Here is a 21,417-nt window from a genome sequence, read left to right on the forward strand (position 1 = left end):
GAAGCATTTGCCCCGATGAGTAGGTCAATGCCAGAGTTTATTTCAGGAATCTTGATATCCTTCAAGTAAGGCCATTGTTTCAGGTCTTCTTGTCTGGGAATATTTAGCTGAGAAACAGGCATGGTCTTATGTGTGAACACTTCCGATAGTTGAATAAAATCGTCCTTGTCCAGACTCAATATTTCCAAACTTGAGATAGGACGACTGATCACCGGCTTCACTTGATTCATGGTACGCAGGAGAATTTTGGTCTTTGGTCCTGTAATGTTCAGTCTTCTCATCAAGCTTTCTGTGCGGAAGGTAGATGAACTTCCACGATCCAAAAATGCATATGTTTGCAACACTATACTCCCCTTGTGGCTCTTTACTTGTACTGGTACAATGGAGAAGATGCAGGTTTCATCACCGCCCCCAATATGCCCACACATTTGAGATGGGAGAACAGTATCACTCGCAATTGGCTTTTCATTCTGTTCTGTGTGTTCTGGATGTTCTGGTTTATTTTCTTTGTCCTTTTGTTCAATGTGAAGTATTTCAGGATGATTTTCTTTGCACACATCACAAGCCATACGACTCTTGCAGTCTTTTCTCACGTGACGTATTTTCAAACATCCGAAACAGACTCGCTTCTCCTTTAAGATGTCTATCCTTTCTTTATGCTCTTTCTTCTTGATCTGCCAACACCGCCCCAATGTGTGACCACTTTTGTTACAGAACAAACAAGAACCTTGTGGCTTGCCAGTAGGTATCTTCACAAGAATTCAAAACAAACTGATATCATGCGATGCTCAAGGTCACTTCTTTGTTCTCAGCATTCCATACAGCAGTTGTTTTCCAATACAGCTTCTGATATACAGCTTTTCCAATAAAGTTTAATGCTGTACTCACTTTTCCTGCGCATTGGCTTTCGAAGTTTCCAATCGCCGTTAGTCAAATTAGCGCAGGTAGTGACCCTGTCTAGTCTGTGGGCTTCGGTGTCAGGAGTGAAATAAAACAATCCTTGTTCCGTCCAGTTGATTCACAAGCTCCAGTCTCACTCATGGAACCAATTCATACAGAGGCAGTTCTTACTTTTAATGTAATGGCAACTTCAGTCTTTTTCAATACAGTGCTTTCCACAGGGAGTGGGAGTGAACTTGACGCAAATCAACAGAGAGATTTTCCAAACGTATTTTCAGTTTAATTAGTCGTTTATTGAAGTAGTAGTACAAACAGGTCTGTATCTCCCCAAGCTTTCAACTCTCGTCGCAGGTCTGTGGAACTGTATCTCACCAAGCTCCTCCGTGTCTGACCCCTCCTGTCTCTGCATCTCCAGATATAGCACCTAGTTCTGGCTCCTCCCAGTACGTTTTGCCCATATATGTATTCATTTCATGACAGCCCCCAAGTGTCCAACATAATACAGCAAGATATCTAGACAAAATAATATAATATGCTAAAACAGCCAGCACAAACACAAAGGGCTCCTACAAACACAGAGGCAAAGGGGAGATGCTGTCTGTATGAGAATCACAAAGGAGTGGTCTAAATCAAATTAGCAAGATTCATGAGATTTATTAGTAATGTGATTGTTCTTCCTTTCAATTTTATGGTTGCATTGTACATTAGTAAGAACATGCTATTCCAGGAATAGTTAGTATAAAATAGACAACTTGTCCAGATCTAAGCCAATGAATAGGCATGGTTTGTTTGTGTGTTGGTGTGTGTGTGTCAGTGTGTGTGTGAGAGAGAGAGAGAGAGAGAGAGAGACAGAGAGAGAGACTGGACTGATTGTTTGATTGGGTGTCAAATCTGCTGAGCAGTGGAATGTTGTGGTGAAAGAGTGCGTGTGTAAAGGAGATAATTTATGATAATCCCCACCCAGAAACTTCTTGTTCAAGCAACCAGCTGCACCAGAATAGAATCTGAATCACTGCACTGGCTGATTTAAGCACATTTAGCCAAAGATACAGCTCACGCTGTTTAAAGAGACTAATAAAACACTGGCAGCTGAACAATACAGGGTCAATTTAATATTGGTTGGTGTAGGAGCCATTTATGCTTAATTCAGTTACTGTCATTGTGTTATGGCTATGTTTTAATATTTCTAGTTTATGTCTTTTTGCATGCTTAATACGTAATGGGGAGTGTCTAGATGGGAGGAGGCTAGTGTGGCGACAGAGGTTATGGGTCAGTTTAGACTCGGAGGATGGTGAGCATACAGTTCTGTAAGTGAGTTGAAAAACACGCATGAACAAAGGCAGGAGAGGATTTGTGAACTTAATTGTGAAGCAGATGGAAAAATAGAGTTGCAAATCAATAAATTTACCTTTCTGTTTTGATAAAATCAACACCCTTAGCGAGCGACTTAATGTTTACCAAACTCAATTTGAGAAAATAAAAAAGGCATTTATGAAAGGGATCTGTGAAATTCGTGATTTAGAAATTCATGTTCATGAGTTGATAAACCAAAATGTCTTATTAAATGATTCAGTGCAGCATATCACACTACATATCACAGGGCGGCACGGTAGCGCAGCGGTAGAGTTGCTGCTTTACAGCGAATGCAGCGCCGGAGACTCAGGTTCGATCCTGACTACGGGTGCTGCACTGTAAGGAGTTTGTACGTTCTCCCCGTGACCTGCGTGGGTTTTCTCCGAGATCTTCGGTTTCCTCCCACACTCCAAAGACGTACAGGTATGTAGGTTAATTGGCTGGGTAAATGTAAAAATTGTCCCTAGTGGGTGTAGGATAGTGTTAATGTACGGGGATCGCTGGGCGGCACGGACTTGGAGGGCCGAAAAGGCCTGTTTCCGGCTGTATAGATATGATATGATATGATACAACTGCAAAATAAAGAGCAGGATATTAAGGCCTTACAAGCAGAATTACAAATCATTAGTGCAGAGCACGACACACTCCAACAAGAAAGCAAGCTCAGCAAACAGCTTTTGAAAGAGAAGGAGGTACGCATTGAGCATTGTAAAACAGAACTGGCAGAAAATCTAGATATGTATAAACTCGTCACTCAACAGCTGAAGGAAAAGGAATCAAAGATCTTAAGTTGCAAGGAAGATATAAGGAGTTTAAAGTTGCAACTTGAGCACCATGGTATCGTTGCAGATAAAGAAGCTATATCCTTGCTCAACGAACAACATCAATTGGAGCAACAAAAGCTGCTGAACCAAATAGATCAACTATCTGCAAGTATTGAAGCTAATTCTCGAGAGAAAATTTTAGCTCTTGGACAGGTAGATCAATATAAAAACAAGTTAGCAGAATGGAAGAAAAGAACAGAAATAAAATTTGTGCAGCACAACAACAAAATGAAAGAGCTCGAGTCAAATTTGAAGATGTCTGTTCAACAGAATGAAGAAATGGATGGCCAATTGTCATCACTGAAAACAGAGGTAGAAAAGCTGACTAATCATTTACAAAATGTTATAATGAAAACGGAGAGTGCTACTAAAATAGCTGAACTCAAGAGAAAAGCAGAGCAAAATTGCAAAAATAAGGAAACAGCTGACAAATCAAATAGAAGAGAAAGAAAAATCCATGGATGAACAGTTAAAAGACTTAAAACAAAAGTTACGTTTCAAGATACAACGAATGATTTTTTATTATGCTACTTGTGGTCTATAGTGTTGCAAACATTACATTAGAGATGGGTGGAATGCATGACTCACAGCAAACAATCGATTTTGCAACAAACAAAGTCAGTTTGCTCAATACATTTGTAGAGGTGCAAAAACTAACTTCTACCAATAAAAGCAAGGCGAGTTCTATAGAGTAAATGTGTGTGGAGGAAGATGGTGAGAAATAAAATACTTAGAATCAGTCTTAGGCACTTAAAGCAGTGCAGCAATCAAGCAAAATTGAAAGAGAGGTTACCAATCATGTATGTGGAGTTAGCATGTTCCCTTGTGACCACGTGCGTGACCCATATTGGTCTGGTTTTCTTCCACATACAAAAGTTTGCTGGTCGGTTATTTACCTTTTGTAAATTACCTATCATGTCAGTAAGTGCAGGAGAATCAAGGGCAGTCATTGAGCATATGAGAGAGAATAGGTTCCAGGATAAATAAGAAGGGGATTTGGACTGATCAGATTGCTCTGTTGGGAGCTGGCTGAATGGCTTCCTTCCAGAACAGTAAAACTTCAATAATCTGGTATTGAATTATTTGGAAATCCATTCATTTCAGCATATGGGTTGCTCTGTGTAGTCTGTGAGTCAGGGGTTTAAAGTGCAAGTGAGGCATGCAGTCAGAGCTGATATCTGGGATGTGGCTGGTGCTGAGATCTGGACTGTTGGATCAATGTGTGGCCAGAACTGGGGTTGAGATCTTAAGCATCTGGGGTAAAGAATGAGGGGATGATTGCAGCGATACTGGGCTTCAGTTCCTGTTTCCTTTAAACTCACTTTATTCATTGCAAAATTTAATATACTATTTTGTAATATGTAAAATAAAAAAATAATATAAAATGTGTTAGAATATTAACAGTGGTAACATCCAAAAGTCTGGAAAATATGCTTCTCCGGACCAGAGGTGCTGGATGATCAGAGTTTATCATAGATAACTTCTAAATAAAATACACTCATCTAGAAATGTCAGCTTTAAAAAAATATTTCTTGGGATTTAGACATTGCTTACAATAATTCTATCATTTATATCCATTTTCTAGTCAGTTGTGAGGTTTTGGTTTTCAATCCTTGCAGCTCATAAGATGATGCAACTCCCACAATCTTATTCTGAAGAAGAGTCTCGTTCCGAAACGTCACCTTTTCATTCCCAGAGATGCTACCTGAACTGAATGTAGACACAAAAATGCTAGAGTAACTGAGGGGGTCAGGCAGCATCTCGGGAGAGAAGGAATGGGTGACGTTTTGGTCGTGACGCTTCTTCAGACTGATGTCAGGGGAGGGGGGTGGGACAAAGATAGGATGGTGAGAGAACTGAGAAGGGGGTGGGGATATAGAGGGGAAGCAGAGACTACCGGAAGTGGGAGAAGTCAACGTTCATACCGCTGGTGTGAAAACTGCCCAAGCGAAATATTGCTGTTCCTCCAATTTGCGCTGGGCCTCACTCTGACAATGGAGGAGGCCCAGGACAGAAAGGTCAGATTAGGAATGGGAGGGGGAGTTGAAGTGCTGAGCCACCGGGAGATCAGGTTGGTTGAGTCGGATTGAGTGGAAGTGTTCAGCCGCTCCATTGCTACCTGATCTGTTGAGTTACTTCAGCACTTTGAGTTTTGCCCACAGTTTTTTTATTTGTTAGATGTAATTGTATTGTTAATGATCAGGACATTTCATTGGCACTTTAGTGTGAGTTTAGACCCATGTAGATTCTCAACTGTGAAACAAAGGTATGTTTCCTTCCTGTAGGATATTAGTGAACCATTTTGAGACCTCGATGTGAATCATCCCATTTGTTAAACAAATTAATCTCTCCCTTTGCATTTGATGCTTTTACTTTGCGCTGCCTCTGACTGTTTAATTCAAACTAGCTCCATTTATAATGGGCAGAATGTTTTCAAATGCATAGGATGTTAAAATCCAAAGTGCCACCTCTTAACTTGCTCTCGGTGGTGATGGAAGGCATAAACACTCACCTACGCTCCTCCGACGTTGAGAAAGGCTGGGCAGACACGTCATTGGGGTTATCAAGTGGGCTCCTACTTTCATCAACGTTTCGCTGACTGGATCCGCAACGTCTCCAGTAGGCTCAGCGGTGCGTTCTGGCGTCCCAGAACCACCCCCGAGGCATCTGCTTAGCCGGCCTATTTGGGAGACCAGATGGGGTCTTTCCTTTTCAGCCAGAGCCACTGGCTACTCCACTCTGCCACCCCTGATGTTTCCTTGATGGCCAAGAAAGTGGGTAGAAATATTTTCAAACAGATCTGAAGAAGGGTCCTGACCGGAAACATCACCTATCCTTATTCTCTGGAGTTGCTCCCTGATCCGTTGAGTTACATAGAAACATAGAAACATAGAAAATAGGTGCAGGAGTAGGCCATTCGGCCCTTCGAGCTTGCACCGCCATTCAATATGATCATGGCTGATCATCCAGCTCAGTAACCTGTACCTGCCTTCTCTCCATACCCCCTGATCCCTTTAGCCACAAGGGCCACATCTAACTCCCTCTTAAATATAGCCAATGAACTGGCCTCAACTACCTTCTGTGGCAGAGAATTCCACAGACTCACCACTCTGTTACCCCAGCACTTTGTGTCTATCTTTAAACATAGTAACATTCTGGAATTGTAGATCACAGATTTTGAGACTTTGTTACGTGACATGCTTTTGTAAATATGCAGTGCTCCTTCTAAATGTCGCATTGTCACTCTTTAATTGGTCTGTCCAGAAGGTTTAGGTTCATTATTTACCCTTTGCACTGAGGTACAGTGAAAAACTTTGTTTTGCATGCTATCCAAACTGATCAGATACACCATACATAAATACAATCAAGTCAATCTCAAGTACAATTGATAGAGCAAAAGGGAAAATACAGTGTTCTGAATATAATCTCAACATTGCAGTGCAGCAGTTTTATAGACAAATCGGATGGAGATGAATTGGACAGTAACCGAGCTTATGTATGAACCATGCAGAAGCCTGATAACAGATGGGAAGAAGCTGTTCCTGAGTCTGGTGGTCGCACTTTCAAGCTTTTGTACCCAGCTGGATGGACATGGGAAGACGGAGGAATGACTTGTATGGGACAAGTTTTGATTATGTTGGCTGTTTTTCTGAGGCAGCATGAAGTGTAGATGGAGTCAATGGTGGGAAGTCTGATCTGTGTGATGGACTGGGCTAAATCTGCAACTCTGCAATTTCTTGCAGTCTTGAGCAGAGCCCTTCCCAAACCAAGCTGTAATGCAACATGACAGTATGTTTTCTATGGTGAATCTGTAGAAGTTTGTAAAAGTAATTGGAGACATGCATAATTTCCTCAGTCTCCTAATAAAGTAGAGGCGTTGGTGTGGCTTTTTGGCTGTCACGTCAATGTGGTTGGTCCATGAAATATCATTGGTGTTATTAATGTCAATGTAAATGATATTTTAAGGCTTTGCAACTCCATAACACCTAATGGTATTTCCAAACCTGACGGTATTTCACGGATGCTCTGAGCCCATGCTTCCCTGCTTGCTTGTGACAGCATTAAAAGCCTACTCTTGTTTAAAGGGCAGATGTGGATGTGAATAAGAAGGATAATTTAGTGGCAACAAGGGCTCTCAACAATTCATGTTTAAAGATTTTTTTTAAGAGTAAAATGCATTTTACAGTGTAACACCATTGCTGGAATAACCCTAGCTTCAGAATGCCAAATGGCAATGCTGCTATCTCTAGTGCTTTCAAACCTATCCCAATAATAAGATAAACTTACAATGGATGCCATTATCACTGAGGTATAGTTCCGACTGCTGTTCTCCTAACCTGTCAAAGGGGTAACCTTTCCTCCTATACTGAGGAACATTCCTGGACACAATATTAAATTTACAAATGTATGGTCTTGAATGTTGCCCCTGGTTACACCAGTTTATCATTGACTCTCACTACCAATACTCTGAAATTCATCCAATTAGGCGGAGGGCCCTGTTTTGATGTATTGGTATATGGTTTAAATAGAATGTGTATGAAAGAACTGCAAATGCTGGTTTAAACCAAAGATGGACAAAACATCCCTTCTCTCCAGAGATGCTGTCTGTCCCACTGAGTTATTCCAGCATTTTGTGTCTACCTTTGATTTAAACAGAATATGTTCCTCCTTCACATGAACCAAATGAAACATGTTCACCAATGTATTAAATTGTGTTTTGATTTTGTGATGGCAAAAATATATTTCTTTGGTTTCTCAGCATGCTTCACTACAAAGGAACCAATTGTTAGTTTCGAAAGATGGAACATCATTATTTGGCTTGAGCATGCTCAATTGAGTTTGAAAGAGCAGATGGTCATTTATTGGAAGGTTGCACATTGAAGCCTTAGGACTGAAGCTGTACCAGATGACTTTTCAATGGACAAATGCACAGAAAAGACTAAAAAAAGACAAAATATTCATGAAACAATGATAAGGGAAAGACATTTATAAGTTTACTCTGAAAGTGTCCCAAAAAGAAAGTTTGATAAACCAATCAAATTTTGAGCAATTTGGTGCTGTTTTGGACATACAAGAGGTGGTTTGTGGAGATTTACATCCTTGCTTTGTACATTTTAAGTCAATCAATAAACAGATTAAACGTTTATGTGAGTCACTGTCATACTAATCTAATGCTGATTACAGCACCTATTTTATATTTAATCTGTAAACTCTTAATTATTTGCTGTATTCTAGAAAAAAAATGTTATTTTGTCTGTCTTCGTAATGAGTTGTTGTTTTTAGCCATCACTTTTTTTTAAATTTGAAGTGGGTTTCTACCACTTTCTTCACCGTTATTGTCAAATTTCCTTCTCTACCCTTCAACTGTTTGCACACCCGAGACTTGTAAGAATGCATTTTTCCACATTCACAGTTCATAAACAGAAGCAGAGCTTGCTTGCTGCAGAGTTCTTAGTTCACTGAAAACTTTGATGTTGCATGGCTGCTGGCACCCCTTTTGGTTTTGTTGCTGCTGTGTGACAATACTCATTTGGTTTTGTAGAAATTTGTTCCCTATTACTTAAATAAATAAACAAACAAACAAACAAATAAATAAATAAATACAGAGGCTAAACAGACGACAAACAAGAAATGCTGATTAAACCTGGCTCCATTTACTTACAGGTGATCCTAATTGTGGTATTTATTGTTGACGAATCAGCAGCAACTACAAATTGTTGGACATGTCGATGTTTAAAAAATTATCCAGTGCATTCACGAATGACAAAACAACCAGTCCAGGTTTGTAACACTAATATTTTTTTGCAAGGGCATATATATTTGAAAGCTCTATTATTAATAAATAGCATGGTAATTCAACAGTTAAATCTTGTGAATCATTTGTTGGGGACTTTGGACTTTGAGATCTAAATTGGCGTAACTGGGAAATTTGAAGTCCAGTAATTAAATAGATCTTGATTTTTTTTTTTATAAACATAATGAGAGGTGATGTTTGTAAAAGGGAAATTTGCAATTCCTAGGAATCAAAAAATACTGCAAACATTGTGCAGGACAGGCTAATGAAAGAGAAACATAAGTAATACTTTGGGGTGCAGAAGCAATCTGGTTCACTAATGTGGAAGGAAATCTCTTATTGGCCTGGTCTGGGTTGGCATGCCATTTGGTTCAGGGGAAGTTAGGGAGGGGCAGTAAACACTGCCAAGATCTGAAATCAGGTAAAAATACTAATAGTTCAAATCTTGCATATTTTTCACTTATTGCCACCTAATTGGGTAAACCAGTCTCAGAATAACAGATGGCCTTTAAGAAGATTAATGGGGTTCAAGATAATCATACTTCCAGAAAGAAAAAATATGGAATTGCCAAATCTAGAGCTGCTGAATGACAGGCTTCACTGACAGTAGTAAAAGCAACAGAATGGAAGTTATGTCAGATATTGAGATCTTATCGATCAAAGAAAACTTGGAACAGTAGTTATAGAACATGGAAAAAGATTACAGACTCTATGCTGACCAACAAGCACCCATTTACACCAATAGTCCAAAAGTCCAATTTTATTCTATTTGCATTTCCATCAACCTCCTCCAGATGTCCACATTTTACAGGCATTTTACAGGCAATTTATAGTTGTCAATTAACCTACCAATCCACATATCTTGGGATGTGAGGAATCTGGAGCACCCGGGGGAAACCCATGCAGTCAAAGTTGGACCGTGCAAATTTCATGCAGCCAACACTGGTGGTCAAGATTAAGCCCAGATAACTGGAGCCTCGAGGAAGTTGCTCTACCCTCGTCGTCTTACTGTGCAGAATTGAAATTTAAAGGGAAATTAAGAAATTGTGGTATGAGTAAGTGTTGACAAATAAAATCAAAGAAAATCCTAAATATTTTATATATATGTTAATATCGATAGAATAGATAAGGAGAGTCGGCCCCACAGGGATCAAAAAATAATATTTATATGGAGACAGAAGATATGGTAAAAGAAATCATGAATTCCGACTTCAAAAAAAGAGGGGGATGGAACCAATATTATAGTTACAGTAAGCAAGAGGGGTTAAATGTATCATCTTTGGAAATTGCTATCTGTATGAATTACACCCCAGAGTGTTAAAAGAGGAAAGGGTGGAAATTTTAGAGGATACAACTGCTAATTTCTTAATCATCCCAGACTACAGAGTGGTACCAGAGGATTGGACAAATGACAAAGAGATGCTTAGAAAGAGTCAGGGATAGAATAAATAATTACATCCCATTTAGTGCAACAGGCATTGGACAAAATAAGGGACAGCAAAACCTTCATTTGGAAAGACAGCCAGGGTGGATTTATTCAGTGAAGGTCATGTCTGGCCAAAGTAATTGAATTATTTGAGGAGTTGATAGGAAGGGTGAATAAGGACAGCCCGTGTGACATAGATATGAGGGACAGCAGAGAGCATACACACTGATTACAGGGCTAGTTTATAAGTGGTTAAAAAAGGCAAACTGGATGATGTTCTGTATAAGCCAAATCATAGAACATGTGAGCAGAAAGGTCACTAATTAGTCTGCTTTAAGTATTGCATAAAGTTCCAGTTGTTATTTACAGGAAATATCTAATGGGACTTGAGAGTGTGCGAAGGAGATTTACGTAATGTTTGTTGGGACTAGAAAACTAACAATGTGAAAAGACTGGATAAACTTGGTTTGTTTTCTTTGGAGCATAGGAGGTTGAAGGGAGAGTTAATTAGGCAAGGAAGATTATGACGGGTTGGGATGTCTTTTAAATAGAATGGGACCATTTCTCTAACGTGAACGGTTAAAGCTCAGGGGTCATTGTTAGGAGATTAGAGGGAATAGTGGCAGAACTCAAAGTTGATTTTGAGCACAGATGCTATATGCCAGGATTGAGTTCCTTGGAATACAGAAAATTCAATAGTGATCTAATTGAAGTGCTTAATATGAGTAAAGGATTTAATTAGATTGTGAGAAAGAAATAGTTTCTTTTGATGAGAGGTTCCAAAGAAAAGGTTATGACTTGATAATTACAATAGTCATTCAATAGTGAAATGAAAAGGAAATTCTTCAGATAAATAATAATGAAAAATTTCAGCCTTTTCACCAAATAACTATTTGAGGCGAGGTTACAGGAAACTTTCAAAACATGTTGATTTTTTTGTGACATGAAGGAAATTTAAAGGAACTGATGTGAGTAGATAGAGTTAAAATACATATTCTCCCCCATTACTGGAACAGGATGCATGAACTAAATTCTATGTTTAAGAATTGTAAATTACAGACATAGAAAAGGATAGGGATGAGCTTTTTAAAAAGGAGTGCACAGCATACAAGAGCTTATTGTGTTGAACAGTGTTTTATTTTCCTTGAGTAGTTGCTTTTCAATGATAGGCTTTTAATTTTATCAATAGTGTTTCCTTCACTATACTTATTCACAAATTTTAAACTTCAATTTTAGGTGAAAGGGACCAGGTCATCCATGAAAATAAGAAAAAATCTCGGATACTGAGTGATAATGAATGGATTAAAAGTAGAGAAGCTGCCTCACAGTAGGTATCAAACAACATCTTCAGAAATTGTTTTTATTTTACCTTGGTTGAGTTGAGCATCAATATATTGCACAGACTAATTCATTTAATAAACAATTCAGTATTTTTAGTGTTATTGAAATCAAGGGTTTATTTTTTTTCAATTTTTTGAGATTTCTTCACATTGTCTCCTTCAATCCTGGAAAACTTCCGGCCCAGGGAACATAGTGACTGGAGTTAGGGGGAAGGGAAATCTCTAAAGTCTAAAAGTATAAAGTCTATTAGACTTTTAGACTTTAGAGATACAGTGCGGAAACAGGCCCTATGGGCCACCGCGTCCACGCTTACCAGCAATCACCCCGTACACTAACACGATCCTACACACTAGGGACATTTTTCCTGAAGCTAATTAACCTACAACCTGTTCATCTATGGAGTGTGGGAAGAAACGGAGGACTTGGAGAAAACCCACATGGTCACAGGGAGAACGTACAAAATCCGCACAGACAGCACCTGTAGTCAGGATCGAACCTGGGTCTCTGGCGCTGTTAGGCAGCAATTCTACTGCGCCACTGTGCCACTCAGTGGAATGCTAGTAATTTGAGTCAGTTCCCGTGAATCTGCCAGTACCACTGTTGTGTCAACCACTGACAAGCTGGTCAGGATGATTCTTGGCTCAATCTTCCACCTCTTCTCTTGAGAACAACAGTGGATATTTTTAAGGCAGAGATAGACAAATTCTTGATTAGAACGGATGTCAAGGGTATGGGGAGAAGGCAGGAAAATGGGATTAGGAGGCAGAGATCAGCCATGATTGAATGGCAGAGTAGATTCAATGGGCCGAATAACCTAATTTTACTCCTTAAACTTCTGAACTTGTTTATTTGGTCAAAACTCCAGCAAAATTTAAACTTGGTTGTACAAATCACAAATGTAAACAGGAAATGCTGGACAAACTTAGTAGTTCAGGCAGCATCTTAACTATCTGCTAATTTTTCCACGTCCTTCTATCTGCTAAAAGAAATGGGCCTTGCTATTGTTAGGTTTATCCTTGAACCCGTAATCATCCCTGATCTCGGATGGAATGCTCATTCCTCCTCCACTGCTGACACTTTAACAATAATCTGTAATTTGGTGAAATATGCCATGTCTGCACCCCAGCAATTTATGTTATATAATTGAAGGGTTGCACAAGTTTTGAAATGTGTACACATGTATGTCCCTCAAAAACATATTTTCTGCATTCACAGAAATCCATCAGTTGATGTCAACTTTGGAAAAAGTGCATTAAACCCAGTAAAGTCAGAAGGAAGTCCGACCAGGTAACAAAAATCTGCTGCATTTTAAATGCTGCATCATAACCTAAACAATGATAAACTGCACACATCTACCGAGAACTATTCTATGAGAACTATCAATGGTTCTGTAATTGCAACTGCTTCATGTATGTGAAACTTTATATTAGGTTGCTTTTATATTCCGTTGGCCATTACATCCTTTAATTTTGAAATTTGCCCATATAGAAATGAGCAAAAAAATGTTTTGCATTATCTTTGGCATTCATGCCGATTAGCTTCAAATCACATTGTCGCAGACTGCAACATTATCCCTTCAATATTCATGATATAAATCCGGTAGAAATAGTTTAAACTGGCCTATTGGCTGGATAAAGGAGTTTTAGAACATTAAATGACTGGTCATGACTGTGCATTGTATACCATTGTCATATTTACAATGATATAAATGCAACTCTAATGTTCTATGGATCATTTAGCAGCATCACTGATCCTCTTATTTACGGAATCCTTATGACGATGAATTTTGCAGGCTGATTTTAAAAAACTAATGCCGTGGTATTAACGTTTACTGCCAATGGCAAAAGTGAGTTTCCTAACAATATAAAGCCATTTTTACTTTTTACTATCGTTAGTTTGGATGCATTTAGATTTTTTAGATTTAGAGATACAGCGCGGAAACAGGCCCTTCGGCCCACCGGGTCCGCGCCGCCCAGCCATCCCCGCACATTAACACTATCCTACACACACTAGGGACAATTTTTTTATTTTTTACATTTGCCCAGCCAATTAACCTACATACCTGTACGTCTTTGGAGTGTGGGAGGAAACCGAAGATCTCGGAGAAAACCCACGCAGGTCACGGGGAGAACGTACAAACTCCGTATAGACGGCGCCCGTAGTCAGGATCGCACTTGAGTCTCCGGCGTTGCATTCGCTGTAAGGCAGCAACTCTACCGCTGCCCAACCGTGCCGCCTAGTGTAAAGTGGACTTTTGATTTTATTTTTAAGAATCGATTAATTATTTGATGCTCACATGAATATGCATCTCCTGTGTCTCTAGTTAGTCCCACCATGAATTTGAAATGAATAGGTTCTTTGAAATCTTCATTCATTTTTCATACTTTAAAACATTACACATTTTTAGTATTTTATTTGACCCAAGGAAGGAAAGGACATTGATTGAAGTATGTTACACTTGACATTTTTGATCACAACTATTTTTATTTTATGGATGCAGTGATTCGACTGGGCTAAGTAAAGTGAGGACAACAAAAAAGACTGACACCATGGATGGAAGAAAAAGGTATGACTTTTCTGATATTCCACATGATACCATAAAATATGTAAATAAAAATATACACTATTATGTGAGGATGGTTCATCAGTTAATGGACAAAAAGTGCAAACTCCAGTTAAACAGAATTTCAGATGAAAATCCTCAAAATTTGTAATTCCCGTAACAAATGGAGTGAATCCATTTCGGAAAATATGACTCCTACTGGCCAAAGGCAGAACAACATCACTACAAACCAAATGTTGTCAAGACAAATGAATATGTGTTATCAATCGCATTTGCGGATACTCCCAGCTTTACGATGCTTCGACTTACGATATTTCGACGTTGCGATGGTGCACCTCAACTTGCTTCCGGACACATGATCAGGTGTAATAAATACATTTCGACTGACAGTATTTTCGGTTTCCGATGAGTTTCTCGGAACGTGACCCCATCGTAAGTTGAGGATCACCTGTATACATTTTGCGACAGAATGAAACATTCTTTGATATGAGGAACAATACTGTAGTTCATTCTTTTCACAGTGTCCAACAATACATTCGGCAAAAATATCATACTGAATTTTGTGTTTCTAATAATGACAAAACTAGCGTTAAGTGTCATTTCATCATGGAACTGATGCTAATTTCTGGAATGTACAAATGCACTGTTAAAGTCTGAAAGTTGCTTTAAATAATTCCCATTCCTTTATTAGATACACTATTTCCACCTCCTCTGGTTAAATTCAATGACAACTAGTGAATTAATTTTGCTAGGAAAAAAATGATAAACTTTATTTATCCCCGGAGGGAAATTGGTCTGTCGACAGTCACAACACACAAAGTACACAAAAACATGAAATTAAAAGTGAAAACAAAAAGAAAAAGACAAGCGACTGTCGGCTGGCTGCCGTGCGCACAGCACCTTCACCGGAACAAATGAACAAACAAATACAGATTTATCCCCTGGGCAGAGGATTCTAAACTAGAGTGCCGTCCCCCACACCGGGTCCCCCTTTGTTCTCCCACCGTCCCTCACGGCGGTTCCCTCATGTCGGGTCCTCCATTATTCTTCAAGGTGGTCCCCTCATGCCGGGTCCCCATTGTCTTCCCCTCCCCCCTCACACTCATCGACCGTGAGGCCCCAACGCTACTGAGGGCCACGTTGCTACCGAGGCCCACGTTGCTACTGAGGGCCACGTTGCTACTGAGGGCCACGTTGCTGCCGAGGCCCACGTTGCTGCCAAGGCTCCCATTGCCGCCGATGCACCCGCTGCTGCCGCCATGTTTGAATCTGAATCTGAATCTGAATTACCTTTATTGTCATTCAAAATGAATTGAACGAAAATCATTTGCCACGCAGCCACAACAGTACAGAGTAAAAGACACAAGACATACAATTTTTACACAAACATCCATCACAGTGACTCCTCCAGCCACCCCTTCACTGTGATGGAAGGCAAGAAAATGTCTTCTCCCTTCCCCCATGCTTCTCCCACAGACAGATAGTTCGACTTCTGCCGAGTCTCCCACTGCCTCTGCCAAGGCTCCCATCACCGCCACCATTGAGGCTCCTTCGGCCCAGACAGGCCTCACCACCCGGCTTCACCGCCATCCCCTGGGAGGGCTGTGGGGGGAGTCGGGCCTACCGGGGCGCGTTCCGGTCCGTTATGGCATGTTCTGGAAGAGGTGTAATTGGATTTTAAGGAACTTCTAGGCCATCATTAATACTTCATCATGTCTTTTTGTTCAGAGTACTAACTTTATAGGCATAGATTACCATTCTATCAATTAAATGTCAACAAAGGCGGCACGGTAGCGCAGCGGTAGAGTTGCTGCTTTACAGCTAATGCAGCGCCAGAGACTCAGGTTCGATCCTGACTACGGGTGCTGCACTGTAAGGAGTTTGTACGTTCTCCCCGTGACCTGCGTGGGTTTTCTCCGAGATCTTCGGTTTCCTCCCACACTCCAAAGACGTACAGGTATGTAGGTTAATTGGCTGGGTAAATGTAAAAATTGTCCCTAGTGGGTATAGGATAGTGTTAATGTATGGGGATCGCTGGGCGGCACGGACTTGGAGGGCCGAAAAGGCCTGTTTCCGGCTGTATATATATGATATGATATGATATTCCATTTTGAGCTTCATTATGGTATTTTAACTTCTTTCTTCATACCAAAGTTCACCGTTCTAGTTAAACAGTGGGAAAGAATGACCTACAACATATTTAAACAAAGGCATGGTGCATTTTAATGTTAGTTAATAGTTTCTAATATGTTTTGTAGAAAAGCATGGTTATATATACAGTACATATGTATATCTATAAAGAGCCTGATTCACTAAATTCTACAAAGTATAGTTCAACGTAATGATATACAGATGATATTCTTCTGAAAAGAACACAAACAAAATATTTGAGATCAATCAAATAAATATATTATGAAGTATCATAGAACTGTAATGGTTATTTTGTTTTTGAAACATTTTTCCTTTACAATATGAAGATAATGAATATTGGGAATTTCAATTTCATTTATATTAATTTTCATGTCTGTACTTGCTGGCTTTATTTGGGTAATGGATAAATGTGAGGTTTTAATGCATGACCCTTTTTCTTTGTTGAATACTACAACCCTCTGTACAAAACCTAATACAATGCCTGAGATAAATTAATTCAGTGCGGAGAAGGATTAAACCTGTGAATCTTCCCTATCCTGGACTATTTTGCCCATCCCTATGTTGACGAATTAATAACGGCGATGTCAAAATTCCTTTCTCATATCTGAATACAGGGAATTGACTATCATATAACCAATGTTGAATCAATTTTCTTAACAGGTTGCAGCAACATTTCAATTGGAAAAAGACCCCAATATTTTTTTATTTCAACAGAACATGAGACATATGCTACCAAATGTAATGATTTAGACTTAACTGTTTTTTTGTACCAGCAGCACATGGGTAATTAATAACAGCCGTAAGAAATTTGTAATCAATCGATTCCGATCTGAAGAGTTCCTGCACAGGTACCAAGGCTGATGATGTCTCTCAGAGCTTATGGCTCTGATGGCATATACCCCATCTGAAATCATGATGGCAATCAATTGATCCTGACATGATCCTGGCTTTTTTTCTCCAGTCTACTCAGTCAGTTTAATTTTGTCTGATACTTCCTGACACATCAAAATTCACATCTTTAAATAACAAATCAGAAATCATTTTGTCTTGTTTTCAAATGATGCTTGCTTTGTGATATATCGCTGTTTTGTTAATTTCCTTATGTTTATTGAGATCAATTAATGGCAATAAAATGAAGAATAAATCCTGAAAAATTTGGCACATGAATATCTCCAGACGTCCTATCGCTTCATTGTTAAAATCATTGCATCAACCTGTTATCATTCTAGTTTGAAACAGGGGTTAAGTAACAAAAACATTTGGGTAGCTTTATCTTCCATTTGAAATATTTGTAGGTGACTATTCTTGAAAAACATTTTATCAATGCTGTGGTATCACAAAAAAAAGTACCCAGTATATATGGAAATATTTTGTCATTTAATACACTGATCAAGTTTCCAAAAAATATGCTTTTCCCCATGATTGTTCATGGGTAGTTGTTGTTTGGACCAAGACATTTGTCTTCCTAAGCAAAGTCATGTGTATGGAAAGGGGCTGGGGATTATCAAGCAGGATTATCTTATTCCAACATGGTAATTCATTGGCAGAACTTGGATGAACTTTACAGATCCTGCCTGGAAAATTGTCTGGAGCTTTCTTTTTTGATACTGAACAAATGGGACTGAGGAATGCACTTTGGAAATTGTTGGAATGTTCTCTCATCATCACTCCTTCCCATGTATTCCAGTTTCCTTTGGAATTCCTGACCTTGACTTGCCGGGCTTCCACAAGAGATGTGTCCCAAGTGTGCAGCCCTTCTTGACTCATTCAGCCTATTCCCGACTCAACATATCCCAAGAGAATCAGCCTGGGTACATGCACTGGAAACAAATTCTTGTAAAGTGTATGCTAGATCAGTAAAATTCTTCAAAACCGTGAAGATTGATGTTTGCAACTATGCAATAAAAACATTGGTCCACTTTAGATCCCATAATAAAGGTTAAGATTGCACAGATAAAAAGAACATGCTGGAAAGCTGTAATAGTGTCAGCAAATGATTGGAATTTGCAGTCGAAGACTCGACACACAAAAGATGATGAAGAGCTATTTTTGCTTGCTAAGCATTTCCTATTTTTTACTTTAGCACTTTGCCATTTCTTTGTTTCTTAGCTCATTTGAAGCAAGATGCAATGCAAATCATCTGACAAAATAAGGTGACAATGTACCAGCAATGGAATCACTGTTTTTTTTGTCTTTTGTTCACAGTGGCAGCACTACTTCCCTCAACAAGACACCATGGACTTCAAGCCAGGATAAAACCACAAGGTGATGTCATAACAGCAATTGTAACAGTGGGTAAAGGGCACAAGAGGTTTGGTTACAAAGGGCTGAGCGCCATATATATCCATTACATTTGGAATGATTCAACAATCAATAAGCCTATGAGTCTTTAAGATTAAAGGTTGCAGTGCGATTTTATCAAAGGTATACGTGGATTTTCCAGAGAGAAAAATCTATGTGTCTTATGGAAAATAAACCACAAAGGAAAAATACATGGCAACTATGGAAAAATTTGTATGATTTATTCCCAATTCTCCATTATTCTTTTAATTTGTTCTATTATGAAAACATAAATTAGATTAAAAATAGGGAGAAATTGCTATTTACATTAACCTTTGCCATTTCGGATTTAGCCTGAAATTGCAAAGTAGTATGGTGGGTACAACACTTTAACCATTTCTTGTTGAATTTTCCAACTGAAATCAAAAGCAGGTAGCAAGAAAAAATAACAAAAATGAAATAGGGGATCTATAACACTAGTTCATAAAGCTTAGGATGTGGATATGGCACAACTGTGCGAATATGTGTGTACCTGGTGCAGTGTTTCTAGAAGAGATCAAAAGGTCAGTTCTGGACAAACCTGCATGCCGATCTCATGACATTGGCAACTTCTGCTTGAGTTGCAGTGATCCTCAAGCACCCAATCTGATGCTTGAAATTATTTACACACCACGTTTTTACTACCTTTGGCCTATGTCCCATATCTTACTCCAAGATTTTAATTATTACTTTTAATAAAGTTCTTCAGCTCAGGGCTGATTTCAGTCAATTAAATTCTCAGTGAAAGACTAAAGGCTGTGTTTCCATGTCAACACGCTTGCAATAAATGTCAAATTGTCTGAGTTAGCTAGGTTCCAGCATGAGAATTCAGTAAAATCCCAACCTAGAGAAGACATGGGCAACATGTTGGGTTGTATATCTTGTAAATTTGTATCTAATGCACCTTAACTATGGTATTATTATTGTGTTTGAGTGGACATTTGAGAAACATTTGATTCTTGTTAATATGGTTTGTGTTATGCAAAAGGAAGTGATAAACAATGGCAGACTTACAATCTTGTAATCACTGTGATGTTATTTTGCCATGTAAGGTCAGATTTGTTAAGTAAAATTATGTAGCTTTGTATATTTCAGGTATAGAACTGTTTTTTCCGTTAGCACCTCTGAGCCATTTCAAAGGCTCCCTAATAAAGTTCTGCTCAGTCGATACAGATCTGAAGAATTCCTGAACAGGTAGAAATAACATCAGTTGCGATAGTGATTGGCAGTGTCCAAGCTGTAGTGATGCTCCTGATGAAGAATCAAAAGAAGCAAAAACAATTGTCCCACAATCCTGAATCATTTCCAAATAGAAATTGCTTGCTGGGAATGGTGGGAGCATGCTGTTCATTACATGAGCATTTTAAGCCTAACACTGTAGAGTTTAACCATTGCAAATAAACCAGGTATGCCTCTGTCAATGGATAATAAACAATATGTTAACCATACCCAACAAGTAGAATTTATACCACTGGTGTAGCACACATGGCAAATTTTCAGGTGTTTTCTAAATGTTGAAGTCATTTTGAATGTTGGCATCCTACTCTCATGAATTCATGAATCACTTTGATGCCTGTAACAATTCAGTAGCACATAACATGGCTCTTTTCCCCCGTAAAACCAATAAGGCAGTTAGGAGCCTCTTTGCCAATGACGACATTGGAAAACATGTAATCTGTTTATTTTTAAATAGTCCCATCTTCAAACAACATTGCTAAAAATGTATAAAAAGAGCGCAGTTGTGTATATTTGTAATCTTTCATTTTTAATTGCCATTTTTGATTCAGCTGGCAGTCTTGTAGATGTGACATTGCAGTGCAAAATAGTAGGGACTATCCATAGTGTAACAATGCTCTCTTACTGATGCATTCCATCTTTCTCTCTCATTGACACACTCCATCTGTTCTCTCTCCTAAGGGTGGAAATGTCCAACACTAGAGGGCATAGCTATAAGATGAGAGCGGGAAAGTTTAATGGAGATGTGTGGGGCAACTTTTTTGCACAGAATGGTGGGAAGCACTGTCAGAGGTGATGGTGCAGGCAGATACAATAGGGGGCATTTAAGAAGCTTTAGGACAAACGCGTGGAAGTGCAGGGAATAGAGGGATATGGATCATGTATAGGCAGATGAGATCAGTTTAACTTGGCATCATGCGAAGCATATACATTGTGGGCTGAATGGCCCATTCCTGTGCTGTGGACATGTAGGGAAAGGATCTACTATCCCCTTGTGGACCACTGCACTAGTTGCTAAAGAGAAAGCACTTCCATTTCTTGCAATTTTGTTTGACTCACTTTTGTTTAAATCTGCATTCTGACAATTTGTTTAACAGACCATCTATCATCGACATTTTCATTTTTACCACCACTTGTGTTGTAATGCAATTAATTGCCCCATGATGCTTCACAGTGCAGTTGTTCTTCATTCCAGTGCATAACCTAAAACCTAGACAAACTTGTGGCCCAGTGGTGCAGCTCATAGAAATGCTGCCTCACAACATCAGAGCCCTGGGTTCAATCCTGACCATTGGTGTTGGCACTGAGGAGTTTGCATTTTCTCCCTGTGACTGCATGGGTTTTGTCTGGGTGTTCTGAATTTGTTCTACATCTCAGAGACATGTGAGTTGGTAGGTTAGTTGGCCACTGCAAATTTCCACTAGACGGCAGGTGAGTGGTAGAATCTTTGATGAGTTGATGAAAACATGAGTGGCAGAAATAATGGGATGAATGAATGATTCATGTAAAT

General features: G+C 39.2%; 1 protein-coding gene across 1 annotated transcript in view; it reads left to right on the forward strand.

The window, feature by feature from the left end:
- The first annotated feature begins 14,178 nt into the window (after nt 1-14,178).
- Nucleotides 14,179-21,417, forward strand: part of scel (sciellin) — a 56,738-nt gene continuing 49,499 nt past the window's right edge. Inside the window, exons 1-2 of the mRNA XM_078403025.1 lie at nt 14,179-14,204; nt 18,558-18,617. Of these exons, the coding sequence (XP_078259151.1) occupies nt 14,188-14,204; nt 18,558-18,617 (77 nt within the window). The 5' untranslated portion in view covers nt 14,179-14,187. The remainder of the gene's footprint in view (nt 14,205-18,557; nt 18,618-21,417) is intronic.

The sequence above is a fragment of the Rhinoraja longicauda genome, chromosome 7 (genome assembly GCF_053455715.1).
Source record: "Rhinoraja longicauda isolate Sanriku21f chromosome 7, sRhiLon1.1, whole genome shotgun sequence".
Taxonomy (NCBI): Eukaryota; Metazoa; Chordata; class Chondrichthyes; order Rajiformes; family Arhynchobatidae; genus Rhinoraja; species Rhinoraja longicauda.